The following is an 18108-nucleotide window of genomic DNA, read 5'->3' on the forward strand; positions in this document are numbered from 1 at the left end:
ATGTGATTTTATATAGAGATATATACATATCCTTACTCTGGTCCGAAAGTTTTATTACATGTGTGAGTTAAGGTTTCCATAGCCAAGTTCAGACAAGGTTCACTCGGGTATTGGGCAGTAATGGAGAGTTACAACATGAGCTTATGTTGGCAAGAATGCCCCCGGTTGCACATCACTAACGGTACAGAGCTTAAACCAGACGGCGTGAACCTACCTAGACAGATTAAGTAACACCCTTCTGTAATTGGGGTCATTTAGCGAACGCTAACTGTTCCCTGAAGACGTTGGTGGCTGATATATCACTTGTATTACAAATACTGCGTTGATATATGATTAAAACTGTTCATTATTTTCTAGTCGTAGCCTGAATGCATTAGTTTTAGCTTTGCTTCATCTACGAAAAAATTAATGCTTTAGTTTATATTTCCATTCGTTTTGTATGAAGTTGTAATATGGTGGTATCAGTGTTTGCAATTTGCTCAGAAAAGCGTACAAAGTCAGGTTTGCTCGTCTTATTTGGGGCGGCGAGGTAGCTAAGTGGTTAAGCGTTCGCTCGTCACGCCTAAGACGGGTTTGTTTCCAACTTAGGAATAACACATGATGCCCCCGCCATGATAAGTATGGACTATTTCTAAAAGTGACGTAAAACATCGTTCATTCTCTTCTTTGGTGAAGCATTATTCTCTTCTTTGGTGAAGCATTATAAGTCTTCTTTATAACATTACATCATGGGGAGTGAATTATGTATGCAGATATAGACTCGTCCTTGTAATGGAAGGAACGGGAACTGAAACTCGAGGGTCCTGAGGACCAGAAGCCCGCATCAGAGGATGCACATCACAGTAGGATACTCGTGTCTTGTAATGAAGAAGGGTTCCATCTTGGCATTTTGGCAAATTTGCCGGTTCCTCTCTGACCTGTGCAAAACCCCACAGAGCTGATGTGAAGTGTCTTGGACCTTGAAAAGTCCTTGAGAATATACTAGTAAGCAAATGCATAGACTATTATTGACGTCTCTTTCAAGTTCTTCTTGGCGGTCTTCAGGTAGATTATGCCCCATCAACTGCCTATAATGAAGTTATATGTGTATAGGAGAATATGTTTCTCTACAGCATACCTGTTTTTGTTACTGGTTCTGCGTCCGAGCTTGAAACGAGATACAGGTGCGCTTCACAGATAATATATAGGTGGTTACTCGTATGGGGGAGGCTTGGTGTTGAGAGTGAAGCTGACGCTGCCATGGAAACTGTATTTTCTGTTACAGGGTAATGGGTTGAAGGTGACAAGATTGCAATGTTTTGGTTAAGCTAATTCAATGTATATGTGGTAAAATGATATTTGGGCCGAATATGCATTGATATTCAGTTAGCAATAATCGGCCAGGTAATACGTTTTAGCACAAGTATTCGAACGATAAACAACATTATTGTTCTCGTTCATACGGGAAATCACGTATTAAATTCAGTAGCAGTTTATGAGACTGGGCGATGTTACGTGGCAAAAGTAATGTAACCAAATATGTAATGAATATGAACAAACGATTGAGGAAGGGATTGATTGTGATTTTCAATAACGGCCAATAATTCACAATGAAAGTCTAATTTATTGTCTCTGATGACGTGTATTACACGCATGTATGACAGAACACTGTATAGATATGTCACAATCTGTAATTGTAATCTCAAAAATCTGCAGACCTCTAAATTGCAAAATACTACCATCCCCCTTTACTTTACTAACTGGCGCCAAATGTGTTTCTTTTTCTGTATATACAATGTATAGACATACAATAACAACATTATCGTTGTCATGGTTCCAAGGGCTGTTCAATGACAATTGGATTCTTTCATGTGCCAGAATGGGCTCATTGTGTACAAGCAGTCTGTATACAGTTACATGGTTTATCTAAGTCGAGGTAACCAGTTCTTATCAGCCAAGCTTCCATTGCGCCCACATCAACGATAAATGTAACGTATGATACGTGGTAAAACAGACATAATATGTTCCTATGTTATATTCCCCTGGCAATTACCATCGCAGTGCACGCTGCTGACAAACATGGATACTGCGTTACGTGTTGCCCTTGGCGGAGTTCCAAACTGATAATGAGGACTTTGTAGTCAAGGTTTCCTGCTTGGGAGACACCTACCTCAACAGGACTCTGATAAAGTATCAAGAGTTTAAGATAACTGATTCAACAGCTTAGATTTGGAAACAACTTTTTTAGATTTAGAAACCGCTAGAAACAGTCGGGTGCGTGAAATGAAGACCGAGTAAGCTTAAGAGTCCCTATCTCTGAGTTATAGAAGCTGATATTTTATAGTTATAGAATCGGACATCCGGGAGTTATAGAATCGGACATCTGGGAGTTATAGATCGGACATCTGGAAGTTATAGAATCGGGCATCTGGGAGTTATAGAATTGGACATCTGGGAGTTATAGAAATCGGACATCTTGAAGTTATAGAATGGGACATCTAGGAGTTATAGAAATCTGACATCTGGGAGTTATAGTATCGGATATCTAGGAAATACAGAAATGGACAGCTAGAAATTATAGAATCGGACATCTGGTAGTTATAGAATTGGACATCTGGGAGTTACAGAATCAGACATCCAGGAATTATAGAATCGGACATCTAGGGATTATAGAATCGGACATCTAGAAGTTATAGAAATCGGACATCTTGAAGTTATAGAATGGGACATCTAGGAATTATAGAAATCGGACATCTGGTAGTTATAGAATTGGACATCTGGGAGTTACAGAATCAGACATCTAGGAATTATAGAATCGGACATCTAGGAATTATAGAATCGGACATCTTGGAGTTATAGAATCGGAGATCTAGGAGATATATAATTGGATATCTGGGAGATATAGAATCTGATATCTGGGAATTACAGAATCAGACATTTAGGAATTATAGAATCGGACATCTAGGGATTATAGAATCGGACATCTTGAAGTTATAGAATGGGACATCTAGGAATTATAGAAATCGGACATCTGGTAGTTATAGAATTGGACATCTGGGAGTTACAGAATCAGACATTTAGGAATTATAGAATCGGACATCTAGGAATTATAGAATCGGACATCTTGGAGTTATAGAATCGGAGATCTAGGAGATATATAATTGGATATCTGGGAGATATAGAATCTGATATCTGGGAATTACAGAATCAGACATCTAGGAGTCACAGAATCGGACGTCCAGGATTTATTGAATCGGACATAAACCCGGGATAGGGGTTATAGAATACCTCGGATTTATTGAATGGTACATAACGAGCAGTCATAGAAGCATATATCTAAGATTTATAGATTCCGATATCAGTTATTATTTATTGTTATAATATTCTGTTGTTAAAGAATCTGATATTTTGTGGTGATACAATCTGGTATCCAGTAGTTATACAGTTGGGTAACTAGGCGAATTGGGTACATATGGGTTACATAATTGGATTTATTTGCACTATAGAACTGAATATATAGGAATGGTATAATGTGATATATATTAATAACAGTTCTACGATCGTGTTTACAAACTAAGTTCTGACTGTGTATTTCTGACAGCAAATGAATTAAACATCGCAAGGTTCCTTCCTATCAAAATAATATCAAAGTTGGCGTACTTGATGATTCGTTTCCATATCGTTAAAATATTTATATGTTTTGGAGAGCATTTTCCGCCAAAATATGTCAAAGGTTCCATGTCTAAATAACATCTTACCGCGCTTGTGATATCTCTAAATTTGTTTTAGTGCATCTGCCACAGCCTGTGAGTAATGGTGCATGTTGGTGCACTGAGTAAACAACGCGTGGTTTGTTTACTCTCAAAGCTTACATCAGTACCTGCTCTGACAATATCAAACATGCAGGTGGTGGACCTAGATAAAGCATAGTTGTTTCAAGGTGGTTCAGATGGTCGGTACTTAAAGACTACATACACGATGCCACTGATTTACTACAGTGAGGTGAGGTGAAATGGGGTTTAACGTCGAGTCCAAGATTACGTGTGTGTACTCCAAAGAAGTTAAAGAACACCCGAGTTTGACTGATTAACTATAGTAATGTGAAAGAATCGGATGTTCTTTAACCTTTTCAGTAGTATATATTAATTATGTCGTGAAGTAACAGATGGTCATGCTGTCTGGCGCTCAGCATTAAGGGGCTAAAACAAGGACTGATCGGCTCGGAGTCAGTATACTGTTTCTGAGTGGGGTATTCATGTTAAACTGCGGCATGGTATCTCAGTGAGCTAGCACTATAAATCGGCATCAGTCCGGACTAGTACAAGCAGCCACACAAACACACACACGTACATGCGTGTCTCTATGTAAGTGCAATAATCTTGGACGCGACGTTAAACCCCATTTCACCTCCCAGATGGTCATGATCGCGGTACGCCCAATGTTAAACCTGGGAAAATGTGCATATGAAGTGTAAATATATATATTTATTTAAGCGGTGGTTCCTACAAGCTACTTGTTGATGCCTCATGAAGATCCGACATTGATGGTCTTCAGCAACCATGCTTTCGTAAATGGCGACAAAGGGCCATGTAGCTGTAATAATTCATGAGTGCGTTAAACAACAAACACACTTGTGTTGATGATACAAGAGAGAGCATGTACATCCCCTGTGTATCTTTGTTAGACCTCCAGATACCACATGAGTCTGGATTAGCTCCTGCTGAAGCATTTCATCATTAACCCGAATCTGTTATATGTTCATGTTCGCACATGCTTCCAAGTGCACCAATAATATCTGTTTTTCACTATAGATCCTGTGCAACAGGTGAAGTTGCTTTGTAAAGAGCAAACGCATGGATCCATTGCATGGATCAGTCTTCACTTTGGCCAATGTGGTACTAATTGATTCGTAATAGATAAGTGTTATTAAGTGCTGATTCAACCTTACATTCTTGCAATAAGCCAAGCGGTACACTATCCTATCAGTTTCATTCATGATACAAACATGTAATTTGGTAAGTTCTCTGCAACTAGGAGCGTTATACTGTGTAATGCAGGTGCTTTCCCTGTAACATTCAGCCGTTCCTGGGAACATTTATCGCAAAGGTTACACAAGCTGGAGATGTAACAACATAAACGTTTGCATACACTTTTTACAAACTGAATACAAATGTGATACTCTGGACTGTGTTAGTTTTACAAAGGCATTTCAGGTCTCATATATTAAAGGTTACCCAAATCTCATGGTTGAACGTCTGAGATATATTGCTGTCTATATGCCATAGAGATAGTGTTTGCCGCATTGCTGCAAAATCACTATAGCCCCCGGATCATCCACAGAACTAGAATCGGCCAAGGACGGGCGTTGGGAACAGCTAATGACCCCGGCTGCCATATCTCTTGTGATAACAATTAACATAGGCCGTTGCCAAGGCCTTGTAGTCATTTTTATAGACACAGATCCAACCAGCCTGTTTGTCAGACAAGTTAGTTTACCAGACTTTGTTTAAAATTGTATCTAGGAAAGTATCATTTTCGCGATCTTATATAACCACTTCGCAGGGAGCGCGAGATCGGACAGGTGTGTTTCAAGATTGGCAATCTGCCTAGACGACTTGCGACACGGGCTGTAAGGGAGACCTGTGTCAGATCCGACATCGACGGACGTGATTGGTCTGCCAGTTGCAAGTCAGTCTTGATTCTCTGCCAATGCCAAGTGGGCCCGATGCAGGATAATGTCAGCTGCAATAGGTTATTGGAATATTATAAACAAGAGGCGGACCTTACACCGGGAGCTGGGTCTTAAACTATCCTTTCCAGCTCCGCTAGGTTCTTTAAGACCAGCTTTTGCGTTGTAGACTGTTCACAAAGAAGCTGTTCTGCTTTACAAGGAGGTGTTTTCGTCCTTTCAAGGTGGATTATAAGTTTTGAACTGCTTTTAGGTAATTATAACACATTTGTTCATATTGATTCATATAAACTATTTTATAATGTTGACATGTGATTGAAGAACTTGTTTTTAATCAAAAAGTTATTTCTATGAGCGCTTTTTAATTTTTCCAATAATCTTGCAAAGCAAATGTGAACCCGTATTTCTTGAAGAGATCTGATCTAAGTTGTATCATATTTACATTTTTATTTTTTTACCTTATGTCTCGATTGTGTTAATACCGATAGGAGAGAAAACTAATTCTGTGCAGAATAAACTTAATGACGTCATATTTAACTTTGAAAATCGCTATCTGAACTTGTCTTAAAGTTAAGTTTAGAAATAAAATATGAAAATCATGGTAAATATGAATGAATAATGTCAAATTAAACCCCATTCTCTTAATGGCCATGCTTATTCATTATCCATGAATATATATTCATATCATAGATGTATTTAATATGAATCACTGCAACAAACTTCATAACCAAACAAAACGTCGACCGAGACCGGCAAGGACAAGTGTACATTCAACGGCAAGGTGTTTGCAGGTGAATAACTTCTTAAACACAATGGTTTCATGTCTGATATCACATGGCAACCTAAAAGAAACCCAGCTCTTTCCCCTGATTCCTGCATTAGAAGCAGATGGGCATTGACCTTAACAGCGCCATCTGCTTCGTGCTCTGACGTCAATGTTGTCGTCACTACTCAGAGAATGTTCTGATACAGGTAGTTCTATGTCTCTGTTGGTTGGGCGATATTTACTGACAGTGCATGAAGGGAGACCTTTCCATTTCATTTCATTATTTCACAGAGGCTTAAAAGCAAATACTACGTAACTAGACAATGGATTGATTAATATCTGTGCATATCAGATGCAGTGCTTACGATAATCAATTTAAATCAAATTCAGATATGGTTTCGTTCCTCGAATTTCCCTTTTTTTTTGCAGTGGTGGTCAGTTCAAATTATTATATTCACCCCGATGATGACGTTCATAACGGAGACACTTATTCCGAACTGACTTATATTACGAATTTTTTTTTGGTCCCGTCCATTTGCTGTATATAGGCTGTTTTGTGCCTACGGTTATAAGGAACTAAAACTCGTGGCCCTCTTAGTTCGTTTTTTTCCATTCTCTTGGGCTTCCCCAAAGTGGTAAACGTGTACCACATTTGCACCTTCAGCTGCCACGTCGTGGTATACTCTCCAAACTTGTGTTTAACCAACCCAAGGAAGCTTTATATATATTGTTTACCATTAAACTTTCCTTAGACCACTGGACAATCCTTTGGATACAGGATCGCCTGTGGTAGAACATCGTAGACACGGGAGCATGCTCTTCATGGAGCGGGATGGCAAGTGCGGACTCTGAGAATGATTCACCAGATGAAGCTGTGCTAGGCTTTGAAAAACTACTTTGCAGATACTTAAAGTATTTATGGATTGAGTTAGTCAGTTACCTCTGTTTATCTTTACGCCAGGTACAGCGTCGCCGTCATGATGTTACAGTTCCTTAGATGCTAGGCTTAGTCTCTGAAAATATTGAATTTTGATAGAAACAAACAACTCCATTTAACCATGAAAAGAAGCCCTGTAAGATGGAAATACTGAACTTGCTTCATTTATAAGTATAGTTTTACAGTAAGTGCTGGGCGTAAGGGAAAATAATATGATTCGGGGACTGTGACACAGACTATTTTGATGCTTGATCATTAGTTTGTCGGACGCTCAGTGCACACTATGATACAAGATTTGTGGAGTAACCTGGCGGTTAAAGTGTTGGCTCGTCACACCAAAGACCGCGTTCGAATCCCAACAAAGGTCCAACATGGGAAGTCCATCGTTTGTGTCATCCGCCGTTATATGACTAGAGTAATGCAGGGTAAAACTTCACTCGTTCGCTTATTTGGCCATGAATTCTAAACCTAACCAGGGTGGTGGGGTAGCCTAGTAGTTAAAGCGTCGCTCATCACGCCGAAGACCCGGGTTCGATTCCCCACATGGGTACAATGTGTGAAGCCCATTTCTGATGTCCCCCACCGTGATATTGCTGGAATATTGCTAAAAGCGGCGTAAAACAATACTCACCCACTAAACATGTCATCGTGGAAAGTTCGTTTAATTCAACTCACTTATGCTGCCCTACTAGGAAGAATCACGTGTGTGCAGGACTTTGCCAGTGCATAGATCTACGAGACACAAATACCTGAGTGATAAGACCATTTGGCGTAACACTAGATCCCTTGGCTTGAAACATGAGACAGTTTAAATTTAGCCGTTTACTCAGTTTGCCATAACTTAAGTTTCATTTGTCTACTCGTTGCGCGTAACAACAACAGTTGCAGCAGAATCGCCGTACGCTGAAGAGAGTGGATATATTTATACCCGCTGATTACCTAGACATTGCATTTGGGGAATAGTTTGGGACGCGTCGACATTTCACCAACTCTCGTTTCTTCCTAGGGACTATCTAGACATGGTTAACAGCTGCACCCTTTATGGCTCGACACACACTCATTGGTATCCCGAACGTCGAGACTGAAATGGTCATGATGTGATTATCGAATGCAACACTGGACGGATATGCTCATCCCTTAGTACCCTACATTCTTCAGTTTCGTATGTCCGTGTGTGGGCTACACAGATCTTTTTTTTTAAGAAGACATATCTCTGACCGGACACCCCACCTAGTGGCAGATATATATGTCATATTGAATATCATGTTCATTTTCAGAAGCGATTCAGGGTTAGAATTGTCCGCAGCAACCCATGCTGGTCGTAGAGGCGACCAAATGGATCGGGTTGTTTGACTCGGTGCCATGGTTGACATCGTGTCATTGTAGCCGAGAGCGTGGAACTGGACGAAAAGTATCAGTCACTGGATTGTTTGGTCCAGACTCGATTATTACACAGGCCGCCGTCATATTGCTATAATATTGTTGACTGCGGCGATTAACAACAGACAAACAAGCAAAACCGAATTTTCCCAAGAAAACACCGAACTTAACATCATTAAAATGTAATAAATACTTAATACAGTTCAATATCCTTGAACTCCAAAATTCGTCATAATTCAGCATAATTAAACGATCGAATTCCGGAAAGCAACGTTTCCACGAAAATAGTCCAGATTACTAATAGAGAGCAGGGAGTGTTTATGTGTATATGTAAGTCCAGACTATCGAGGTTCAAATGTACACAGTGTCGCGCGTGCGGTTATTCCACAGAAACAACATGTGGCGTGGCCTTGGAAGTTGCTAGAATACACACAGTAATTCCTTCAAGTTCCGCTTTGCACTTTCAGTCTCTGATTCACTGATAAGACTATGGTCTATCTGTATGTAATTTTTCTCGGTTTGGGCTGATGCGCTCTTTGCCAGTCTGAGAGGTTAATAATAGCCCCTTGTTATTGTGTACACGGAGGTGCTTCTTCAAGTCTTTATATGTACCGTGTTCGTCGCTGAAGGCACAGCCACAGATGTTACATGCTAACCTTGGAGCCCAAAATGCTGAATAGAAATACATGTCAAGATCCATTAAATCAAGCCACTTTGCCTGCAAACTTTATCTTTATCATTAGTATGTTTCTTGTTTAACGCCGCACTTAGCAATATTCCAGCTATACGACGGCGGTCTTTAAATAATCGAGTTTGGACCAGACATTCCAGGGATTTACATCATTGGCATAGATCCACGCAATTGAGATACGATGACATGCATCAACCAAGTCAGCGAGTCTGACCACCCGATCCCTTAGGTCGCCTCTGATGACAAGCCTAGTCGCTTTTTACGGCAAGCACGGGTTGCTGAAGACCAGTTCTACCCCGAATCTTCACAGGTCGCCAATGGTAGGCGAAAGAGGATGTTTTGTATATTATAGGTTAGCTGATGTTGAAGCTATTCTGTAAGAACGATGTGAACAGAGATTCTTTCGCAATTAATATTTTAATTAAAAATGACTATTGCAATTGGTATTTTATTCTCTTATGACCATATCCCACTTCAATGTAATGAAATGCTGTGAAATATCTTTAAATATGTAATGCCTATCAAACAATTTATCTTTAAATATTGTTGATAGGAGACTATATAAATACCTTTTTACATAGATCATATCAAATAAGTAATATCTCTGCAGTAGGCAACCAGAAACACCATGCACAATGGGGAGGAGGGGGCACATTTGAATTTTCGTAGGTAAAATATTAAGTGTATAAGAAGATTGTTATCACAGAAATAGCTTTGCTATAAAGATGTTTATCTCGCTCTAACGCGGAGGTATTCTACGAGTCTACGTCAGAAGTCCTCTGAAGTACGCTCTTGCTTTATCTACCTATCCGTTTCCATGGCAACCTTACAAGCGCGCGTTCGTGGAGCTCTTCTCCTATCTATCACTGTATTGAGATGAGCGCAGCTAAATTAGGCTCTTCCTGTATGGGTGCTGTGTTTCTAGGAGGAATGCGGCGTGTGTCAGGGGTATCGGGTTTCATCCCACTCCAGCTTCGCACGTGGGTCTTGCCACATTCTGACGGATTCCGGAATGGAGATTCTGGATTGAAAAACTCAGACCGGTTTCAAAAGATTAGTGATGACTTTGAGGTTCATGTCAGAAAAAATATTTTTTATTTTGGGGGAACGAAAGTATTTTGAAAAAAAATAGTTGTATATTATATTAATCCATTGATTCATACTTTAGGATAGGGTGAATAAAGATACTGTATCACCTCAACATTCCAGAGTAGAAATATATTTCCTACATACATGTCTGTGTCGAAATTATATGTGATGACAAGTTACATTTTGTATACACCTGCAGTCCAAAATATACAACGTAATGTGTTTTTTAAAGAAGCTACACCCAAATTTATATTATGCTTTAGTCATTAAAGAGGGACCATTGTCAACAATATGGATCTCATTTCTCATTTCCTGTAAATGTCTAAACATCGTCACTTGTACCATGTTATCAGGGAAATCATTAAATGATTGATCAGCATAAAAAAAACTTGTTCACACACACACACACGCACGCACGCACGCACGCACGCACTTAACCTGAAGCAGGATGTGGTTATAGATATCATATTAGTTATATGGGCGGTTAGATGGACCATTGGTTCCATGCCCTTAATATGTTAACTGCCTGATGTGGTTATAAATATCATATTAGTTATGTGGGCGGTTAGATAGACCATTGGTTCCATGCCCGTACCTGCCTGATGTGGTTATAAATATCATATTAGTTATATGGGCGGTTAGATAGACCGTTGGTTCCATGCCCCTCATATGTTAACTGCCTGATGTGATTATAAATATCATATTAGTTATATGGTCGGTTAGATGGACCATTGGTTCCATGCCCCTGATATGTTAACTGCCTGATGTGGTTATAAATATCATATTAGTTATGTGGGCGGTTAGATGGACCATTGGTTCCATGCCCCTGATATGTTAACTGCCTGATGTGGTTATAAATATCATATTAGTTATATGGGCGGTTAGATGGACCATTGGTTCCATGCCCCTGATATGTTAACTACCTGATGTGGTTATAAATATCATATTAGTTATGTGGGCGGTTAGATGGACCATTGGTTCCATGCCCCTGATATGTTAACTGCCTGATGTGGTTATAAATATCATATTAGTTATATGGGCGGATAGATGGACCATTAGTTTCATGCCCCTAATATGTTAACTGCCTGATGTGGTTATAAATATCATATTAGTTATATGGTCGGTTAGATGGACCATTGGTTCCATGCCCCTAATATGTTAACTGCCTGAACCCCATTTTTGGTGTCCCCGCCGTAAATATGCTGGAATGTTACCAAAAACAGGTTCAAACTCTACTCGAAAACTCACTCCCTCACATTCCAACTTCCGCCTGCCACGCACACTCCACAGCTGTACGACAAGACCTGTGAATAGTTGTACCGAATCTGCTCAGTCAGCAAATGTTGCTGCAGTGCCAGAGATTCCTCTGACATAGTTGCCCTCGCGCAGACCGTTTACTGCCGTTGCTGATTACGGAAGTGTATATGGTGTTGCTGCAAAGATGTGTTGAGAAAATACAGTTTGTTTGTCACCTTGGCGGCCTTTTCACTGTTGTAATTATATTTCATAAGAATTTGCAATATTGGGGCGATGGTGGTGATGGAGTTGATGCGATCGGTTGTTTGGGAAGAAATACTATCATATGTTTCATCAAAAACAAGAAATTGTTCTCCCGACAAAAGTGAAAACAATGTATACTACTCAAAGGAACAAAAGAAGGATGTGTGTTGCAATGCCCACCAGCCATAACCGATTGATTGTAGTTATATGAAAAAATAACGAATGTTCCTTAACACCTATGAGTAGTATCGATTGTTCGGTTCATCTTTTCACAAAAGAAAATTGCGTATTTGGCGAAGTGACCGAAACAGTATTCGGTTTCTAAATATTAAATGGTGGGTCCCCTTTGACTTTGAATATGATGTGCATTAGGTGCACAGTTGTGATGAACATTCCAAACGCGTGTGGGCTTGTTAACGATAGAAACCTACCCAGAGGCAGCCAACAAAGAGGAGATAACTGGGAACACATTCTTGGAGGTCGCTGTGTTCCATGCATTTGAAACTAAACACTAATTGAATTAAAAGAAACTATTTATTAATACGTTAACCTACTAATTAAAGTCTGATATCACCTACATTAATTGAAAATAATCTCATTGCAAAGGTATATCGCATAAAACAGACATCTGTTTTTATGAGTTAATGCTTTAATGTATACAATGTATACAATTACCTGTTCTTGGGTATAACATCTATACTCTAACCCCTGTATTACCTGGGTATACCCGCCTATTATAACCCATGTGTTACCTGTTCCTGGGTATACACGCAAGTACTATAACACCTTTATTATCTGTTCCTGGGTGTACCGGCCTACTATAACACCCTTTATTATCTGTTCCTGGGTATACCCGTCTACTATAGCCTATGTATTACCTGTTCCTGGGTATACACGCAGGCACTATAAGCCCTGTATTACCTGGTTCCTGGGTATACACGCAGGCACTTTAACCCCTGTATTACCTGTTCCTGGGTATACACGCAGGCACTATAACCCCTGTATTACCTGGTTCCTGGGTATACACGCAGGCGCTAAAACCAATGTATTACCTGTTTCAGAGCACAAGGGGCCACTCCGTTCTGCGCAGAGGGACGTTCGGTGCCTACCCTAGACGTGTGTACAGCGACGCCTTTGCCCCTGAGTATATACCACGCAGGCTTGGATACGGTAAATAAAAAGCGACAAAACCCTTTCCATAATAACAAGAAATCTCTGCTAAAAACGAAAGTTCACTGTACCACTTCGACTGTAGCAATAGCATCGTTCTGGATCCACGTGTGAGCTACCGAGAATATAAATTTAAAAAAATCACTTTCGTGTGCCTTCCCTTTGGGACCGACCATTTGGGGTGAGGGGAATTTGGGATTTTGTATGGAGGTTAGATATTTTTTTAGTTACAGATATATATTTTTTAATCAAGACCATGAGTCTTATTTTTAAATAAGAAAGAAAAATACTTTTTTGTGACTACCAATGTCATTTTTTTTTCAAAAGCATTTGCAGGACAATTTCATTTTTGGGGAAAAAATAGTAAGTCTTGTCAAGAACGTGTCATCAACAAAGGATACTGATAGATGCATTCGACACACAGCAATCAATAAGTCTACTCAGACAGTATCAGTATGAATCCATATTGAACGTGACTTTCAGATTGCGCTATTTAATGGGCAGTCGTGACCTCACATTAATCTTTCTCAATATCAAATAATATACCGAACTTCTTTTGTCATAAAAAACAGTTTTTCGGAAAAACATCGGCCGTCATGATGTATGAACTTTGTGCGGAGGAATCTTGCGTTATGCAGGGCTTGCAGTGCTGCACTACTTTATTTATTTCTGGGGAATCTTGTAGGTAACGGAATGAGTCGAGTGGAGCTGAATGTTATGTTTTTTGCAAACAAATTTCAACTGTCATGAAAATGTTTTTGACATCTTAATAAAACAATCTGTATTCAGAGAGCACATCAGAGGAGTACGCTCTTGGCAGTGCCGTCACTAACGCCACATCATATTCTGACGCTTCCCTGTACGACACTTACGACACTGCCAACAGGTCACGAGGGCGGGACCAGACTCTTCTGCAAAACGCCACAGCAGCCATCGTGAGTTACCTCCCTTTATCCGCCATTTTCCTACACTGCCAATTTCAACATTCTTGTCGCCATTGAAAAACGATTTCACATTGATGCTTTTGGGTTAAGAATGTTTGAACCGAGTTTTGAAGAGACACAAAGCGTGTGGTGCTTACACAGTAGCGAGGCACTTCTTCAACAGCTTCTAGGCTTCATGTGGACTAGAAATATTACAAGATATTGTTTTACAGTCCATATTATAAAATGTGTACCACCTTTACTTCAATGAAGAATATATTTGAATGGGATTCTAAAGCTTATGAAACAACGACAAAAATAACGAAAGGAAACAAAAATAGCTAGTATGTCGGTTATAATAATTATCTCATAATTCATTTTATATTCCAAAGTGAATCTTGAAACTTTGTACTTTGCCTTCAATGTTTATTTGATTATTTAGATCATTGTAATATATGAAATGATTTTGAATCCAGATTTAGTTTTTACAGTTTGTGATTTTGTATTGTTCTTATTCACCATGATTTGTGTACAGGGCTGTGCCCGGTTGATGTGTTCATGCCGTGGGTCTTCCCCTTACATACATGAAACTTCTTATCTGAAAATTAACTTTCATTTTTATCATTTAATCCTCAATGACATCAATCTGGAGTATAGAGGACTCAGGTAATTTCCGTGAACACTACGTGAAGTTATATTTCGATAGTCAATCAATAACATGTGAGAATGATTTTTAATCATATAGTATCCCAACCAGAAGGAGTGTGCGTGATCCCATGACTCCCCGAATAAACTCCATAACATTCCGTTTCAGATACATGCTTTACGTTCCATATTTTTATGAATATTATTGCAGTAATTACAAAAATGCAACTATATATGTAAGTGGTATATCTTTTTTTTTACATATTTCTCATTTAAAGGTTCTTTATGTTGTGTATGACAAAATATATATATAAGTTAACACAGTCATGTTGTCGTTAGATATATAGTCTATGAATATTACAATGTTGTCTGTAGATATTTTGAATGATTGATCTGAAACGAAATTTATAACATGGTGCACAGTCCCTATTCCTTTAGCACATATATTGGTAATTCATCATATTCTGGCTTGTCGATATAATAATCTACTGCATGGTCTTTGTGTTTCGATAGTACAATGAAGACGAATAGCGATGACTATTAGAATTTGAGTATTTGCAGAAACGGGGTTAAAACGCCATTAATTTAAATCAACAACATCTTTGGTGACCAATATTATTACTGAATGCATTGATGATTTTAAATCTAAAACGTCAACGCCAAAGAATAATTAGTTTCAATTATTTGCCGAAACGGATTTCATTGGGCGTTAAAGGTCAAATTATATAAATGGATCACTAAAAATCAGTGATGACAACAGGTGCTCGCGAAAGCATGTTTTGCCCTACCCAACACCTGCGTTTCTGCAAATCCTTTAGACTTATGCCAGATGATATTCCTCATCTTTAACATCATCGACATTATCAATAGGCACTGGCGAACACACATACACACACACGTCATTTGTACCGTCATGTGTTACAAGATCATGCCATTCTGGGCCAAGGTAACTGTTCCATACAAGTAGCCATATTCCGTCCTATAGTCTTTTTTGTCGCATATCCAATAACCTCATTAGACACTACAACCTACAACCCAATGCTTCTCATGTTTTATTTATGTAGATAGTGATTTTCCTTTGATTTGCCCTTAGTCCAACTAGTTCCATCACCCAGACCATACATTCTATATAATTTAGACCAGAGCAAAGTAAGTTGTATCTAAGGTGTCCCTTCACTATTCATGCAGCCCCCGTCGACAAACTCGCCGCTGATGGCCTCGCCTAGCCGGACAGCCAGCGCCCTTCCCGGGAGGCGTTTTCTATCACGACCTATCACTCGTTCCTTCTCCCCCGACATTGATGACACGCCGGTGTCATCCAGTAAGACAAGTTACTCACTCCCCACCTCACACCTTCAAGCCAGCGCACCTCCTCGACCAAATGTAACTCCCACCGTCAGTAAATACGCCAGGAACAGTAGTTTAGGCAACACCGCCAGTAGGATAGCCTCTCTCAAAAGCACTTATGATAGCAGTTCTTCCGGTGTGTTGCCAGACAGTTCATCCACTCGGCTTCTAGGAGGGTACATTCCTCGCACTTTGTACCGTTCTGGATCTCCCTTAGGTAGTGGGACGACGACTCCCCTTTATCAATCGCCATATCTAGGCTCGAAGAGGCCTACCTACAAATTAGCATTTGATAGTGGATCTACCACTCCCACATACAGACCATCAGCATATACAGAGACCACAAAGCTGCTCGGAGGGTATGTGTCACCCAGATTTGCCTACAGGACAGTCAGTGTGTCGCCATATGCTAGTGGCACACAGTCTCCCGTGTACCCGTCCTACAGTTCCCGACCTGGAACACGGCTACTAAGTGGGTACATCCCTTCCAGACGCCTGACATTGTCGCCATCAGTGTCACCGTATGCTAGCGGCACGCAGACCCCCGTCACATACACAGCTGGGACCCCTCTGACTACATATGACAATTATTATGTGAATGAACCTGATTACCCAGAACTGACCACCACGAGACGTCGGCCAAAGGTCTTGGGGACCAAGATACGAGTTGGTAACTATATGGACAGACTTAGAAGAAAGCGGGCAGGGCAAAGGGGATCATCAAAGTACTGGCCTTACTATGACGTAGACGACATCACGTCAGAGGCAGGGGATGTCCTCAGTGAGACGGAATCTATACCAGATTACTATGGTACAGCCAATGCTACCCACTGGGACGATGAAGAAGCTGCTGGGGGAAGGTACATAAGTTACCTGGATAATGGGGATGACAGTTACATGGACGAGCCTGATGAGTATGTACCCTTCAAACCGAGAAGAAGGCTTGAATCTCCCGGAGTTCTAGAACTAGCCCCCTATGAGAACACCCCTCCTGCACCAGAGCTCCCACTTGTATCCACACTCCCATATCTTCCCAAAATCAGCTCAGATATTGGTTCAAAGGGAAGTGATTTGTATTTGAATTCCATTGTGTCATCATCCGCTGCTCGTGCAAGGACCGCTTTCAAAAACAATGGCTTTGGCAACTATGATAATGCTAGCTTAGTGCTAAGCGTGGAAGGAGATGTGGTGTCCCCCAATACCGGCGGCCGATATGGATTTAAATACTACCACCCACCAGTCCCACTTGTAGGCAGAGGATTGGGAACAAGCGTACTTGGCCTTCCCTCGCCAAGTTCCTCGATAGTGGACAGTTTCTTTGGGACCTATGTGAACAAGCTGCGAGATATTCGTGCCGATTTCCGCAGCAGACTTGATAGTAGGGTTTCACCTAGAACGGTACCATCTGCATACAGAGAGATTGGAACTTACACTCCTAGCAAGCCGACAGATAACTTCCTCCCGTACACATCCTTCAGAAAACGCCTTCAGGGGGGCACAACACAACGTGTTGACGTCATTGAGCTTCCTGTCAGCGAGCGTGTGTTGCCCTCGGAGACGCTGTCTCTCACTTTACCTGAAACGGCATCTGCGAATGACAAGGACAAACGTGACAGTTATAAGCTTACTGTTCTTGATAAGATCAAAATCAAGGTAATGTGTTCTGCCCGTAGTCTAGCCAAGCCTATGGACATGCTCTGTCTCCCCTTCTGCTCCTAGTGAATGGCTGGCTGATGCTTCACCCAATGTAGTGGCTATTCCGGTTCTTTCTCTTACTTGCTAGTTCCTGTGTATGACTCTGGCTGCTAAGTGGATGCTAACGGTTTTAACCTACTCTCCTAGATAGAGGAGAGCTGCGCGCATTACATCTCCCCTCAGACAGGTGTGTTGCTAACTAGGAATAAACCAACTAACTAGGCTTACATTCTTTCCTCCCTACTCACAAGCACTGACATCAGTAGAAAGGCTGGTCTGGCACTAAATGACGGTGGG

The 18108-nt window shown here is 40.5% G+C and overlaps 1 protein-coding gene across 29 annotated transcripts in view; it reads left to right on the plus strand.

Annotated features, from left to right (window-relative positions):
* Positions 1–18108, plus strand: part of LOC124137947 — a 43634-nt gene that overhangs the window by 9720 nt on the left and 15806 nt on the right. For all 29 annotated transcript variants that reach the window (XR_007221737.1, XR_007221736.1, XM_048397642.1 and 26 more), the window contains 3 exons: positions 13093–13201; positions 13991–14136; positions 15958–17769. Coding sequence is in view for 27 of the 29 variants with exons in the window: in XM_048397642.1 (XP_048253599.1) it covers positions 13093–13201; positions 13991–14136; positions 15958–17769 (2067 nt within the window). In the remaining 2 variants the exon portion in view is untranslated. The remainder of the gene's footprint in view (positions 1–13092; positions 13202–13990; positions 14137–15957; positions 17770–18108) is intronic.

Source organism: Haliotis rufescens, unplaced genomic scaffold (assembly GCF_023055435.1).
Source record: "Haliotis rufescens isolate VD_foot unplaced genomic scaffold, xgHalRufe1.0.p SCAF_17, whole genome shotgun sequence".
Taxonomy (NCBI): domain Eukaryota; kingdom Metazoa; phylum Mollusca; class Gastropoda; order Lepetellida; family Haliotidae; genus Haliotis; species Haliotis rufescens.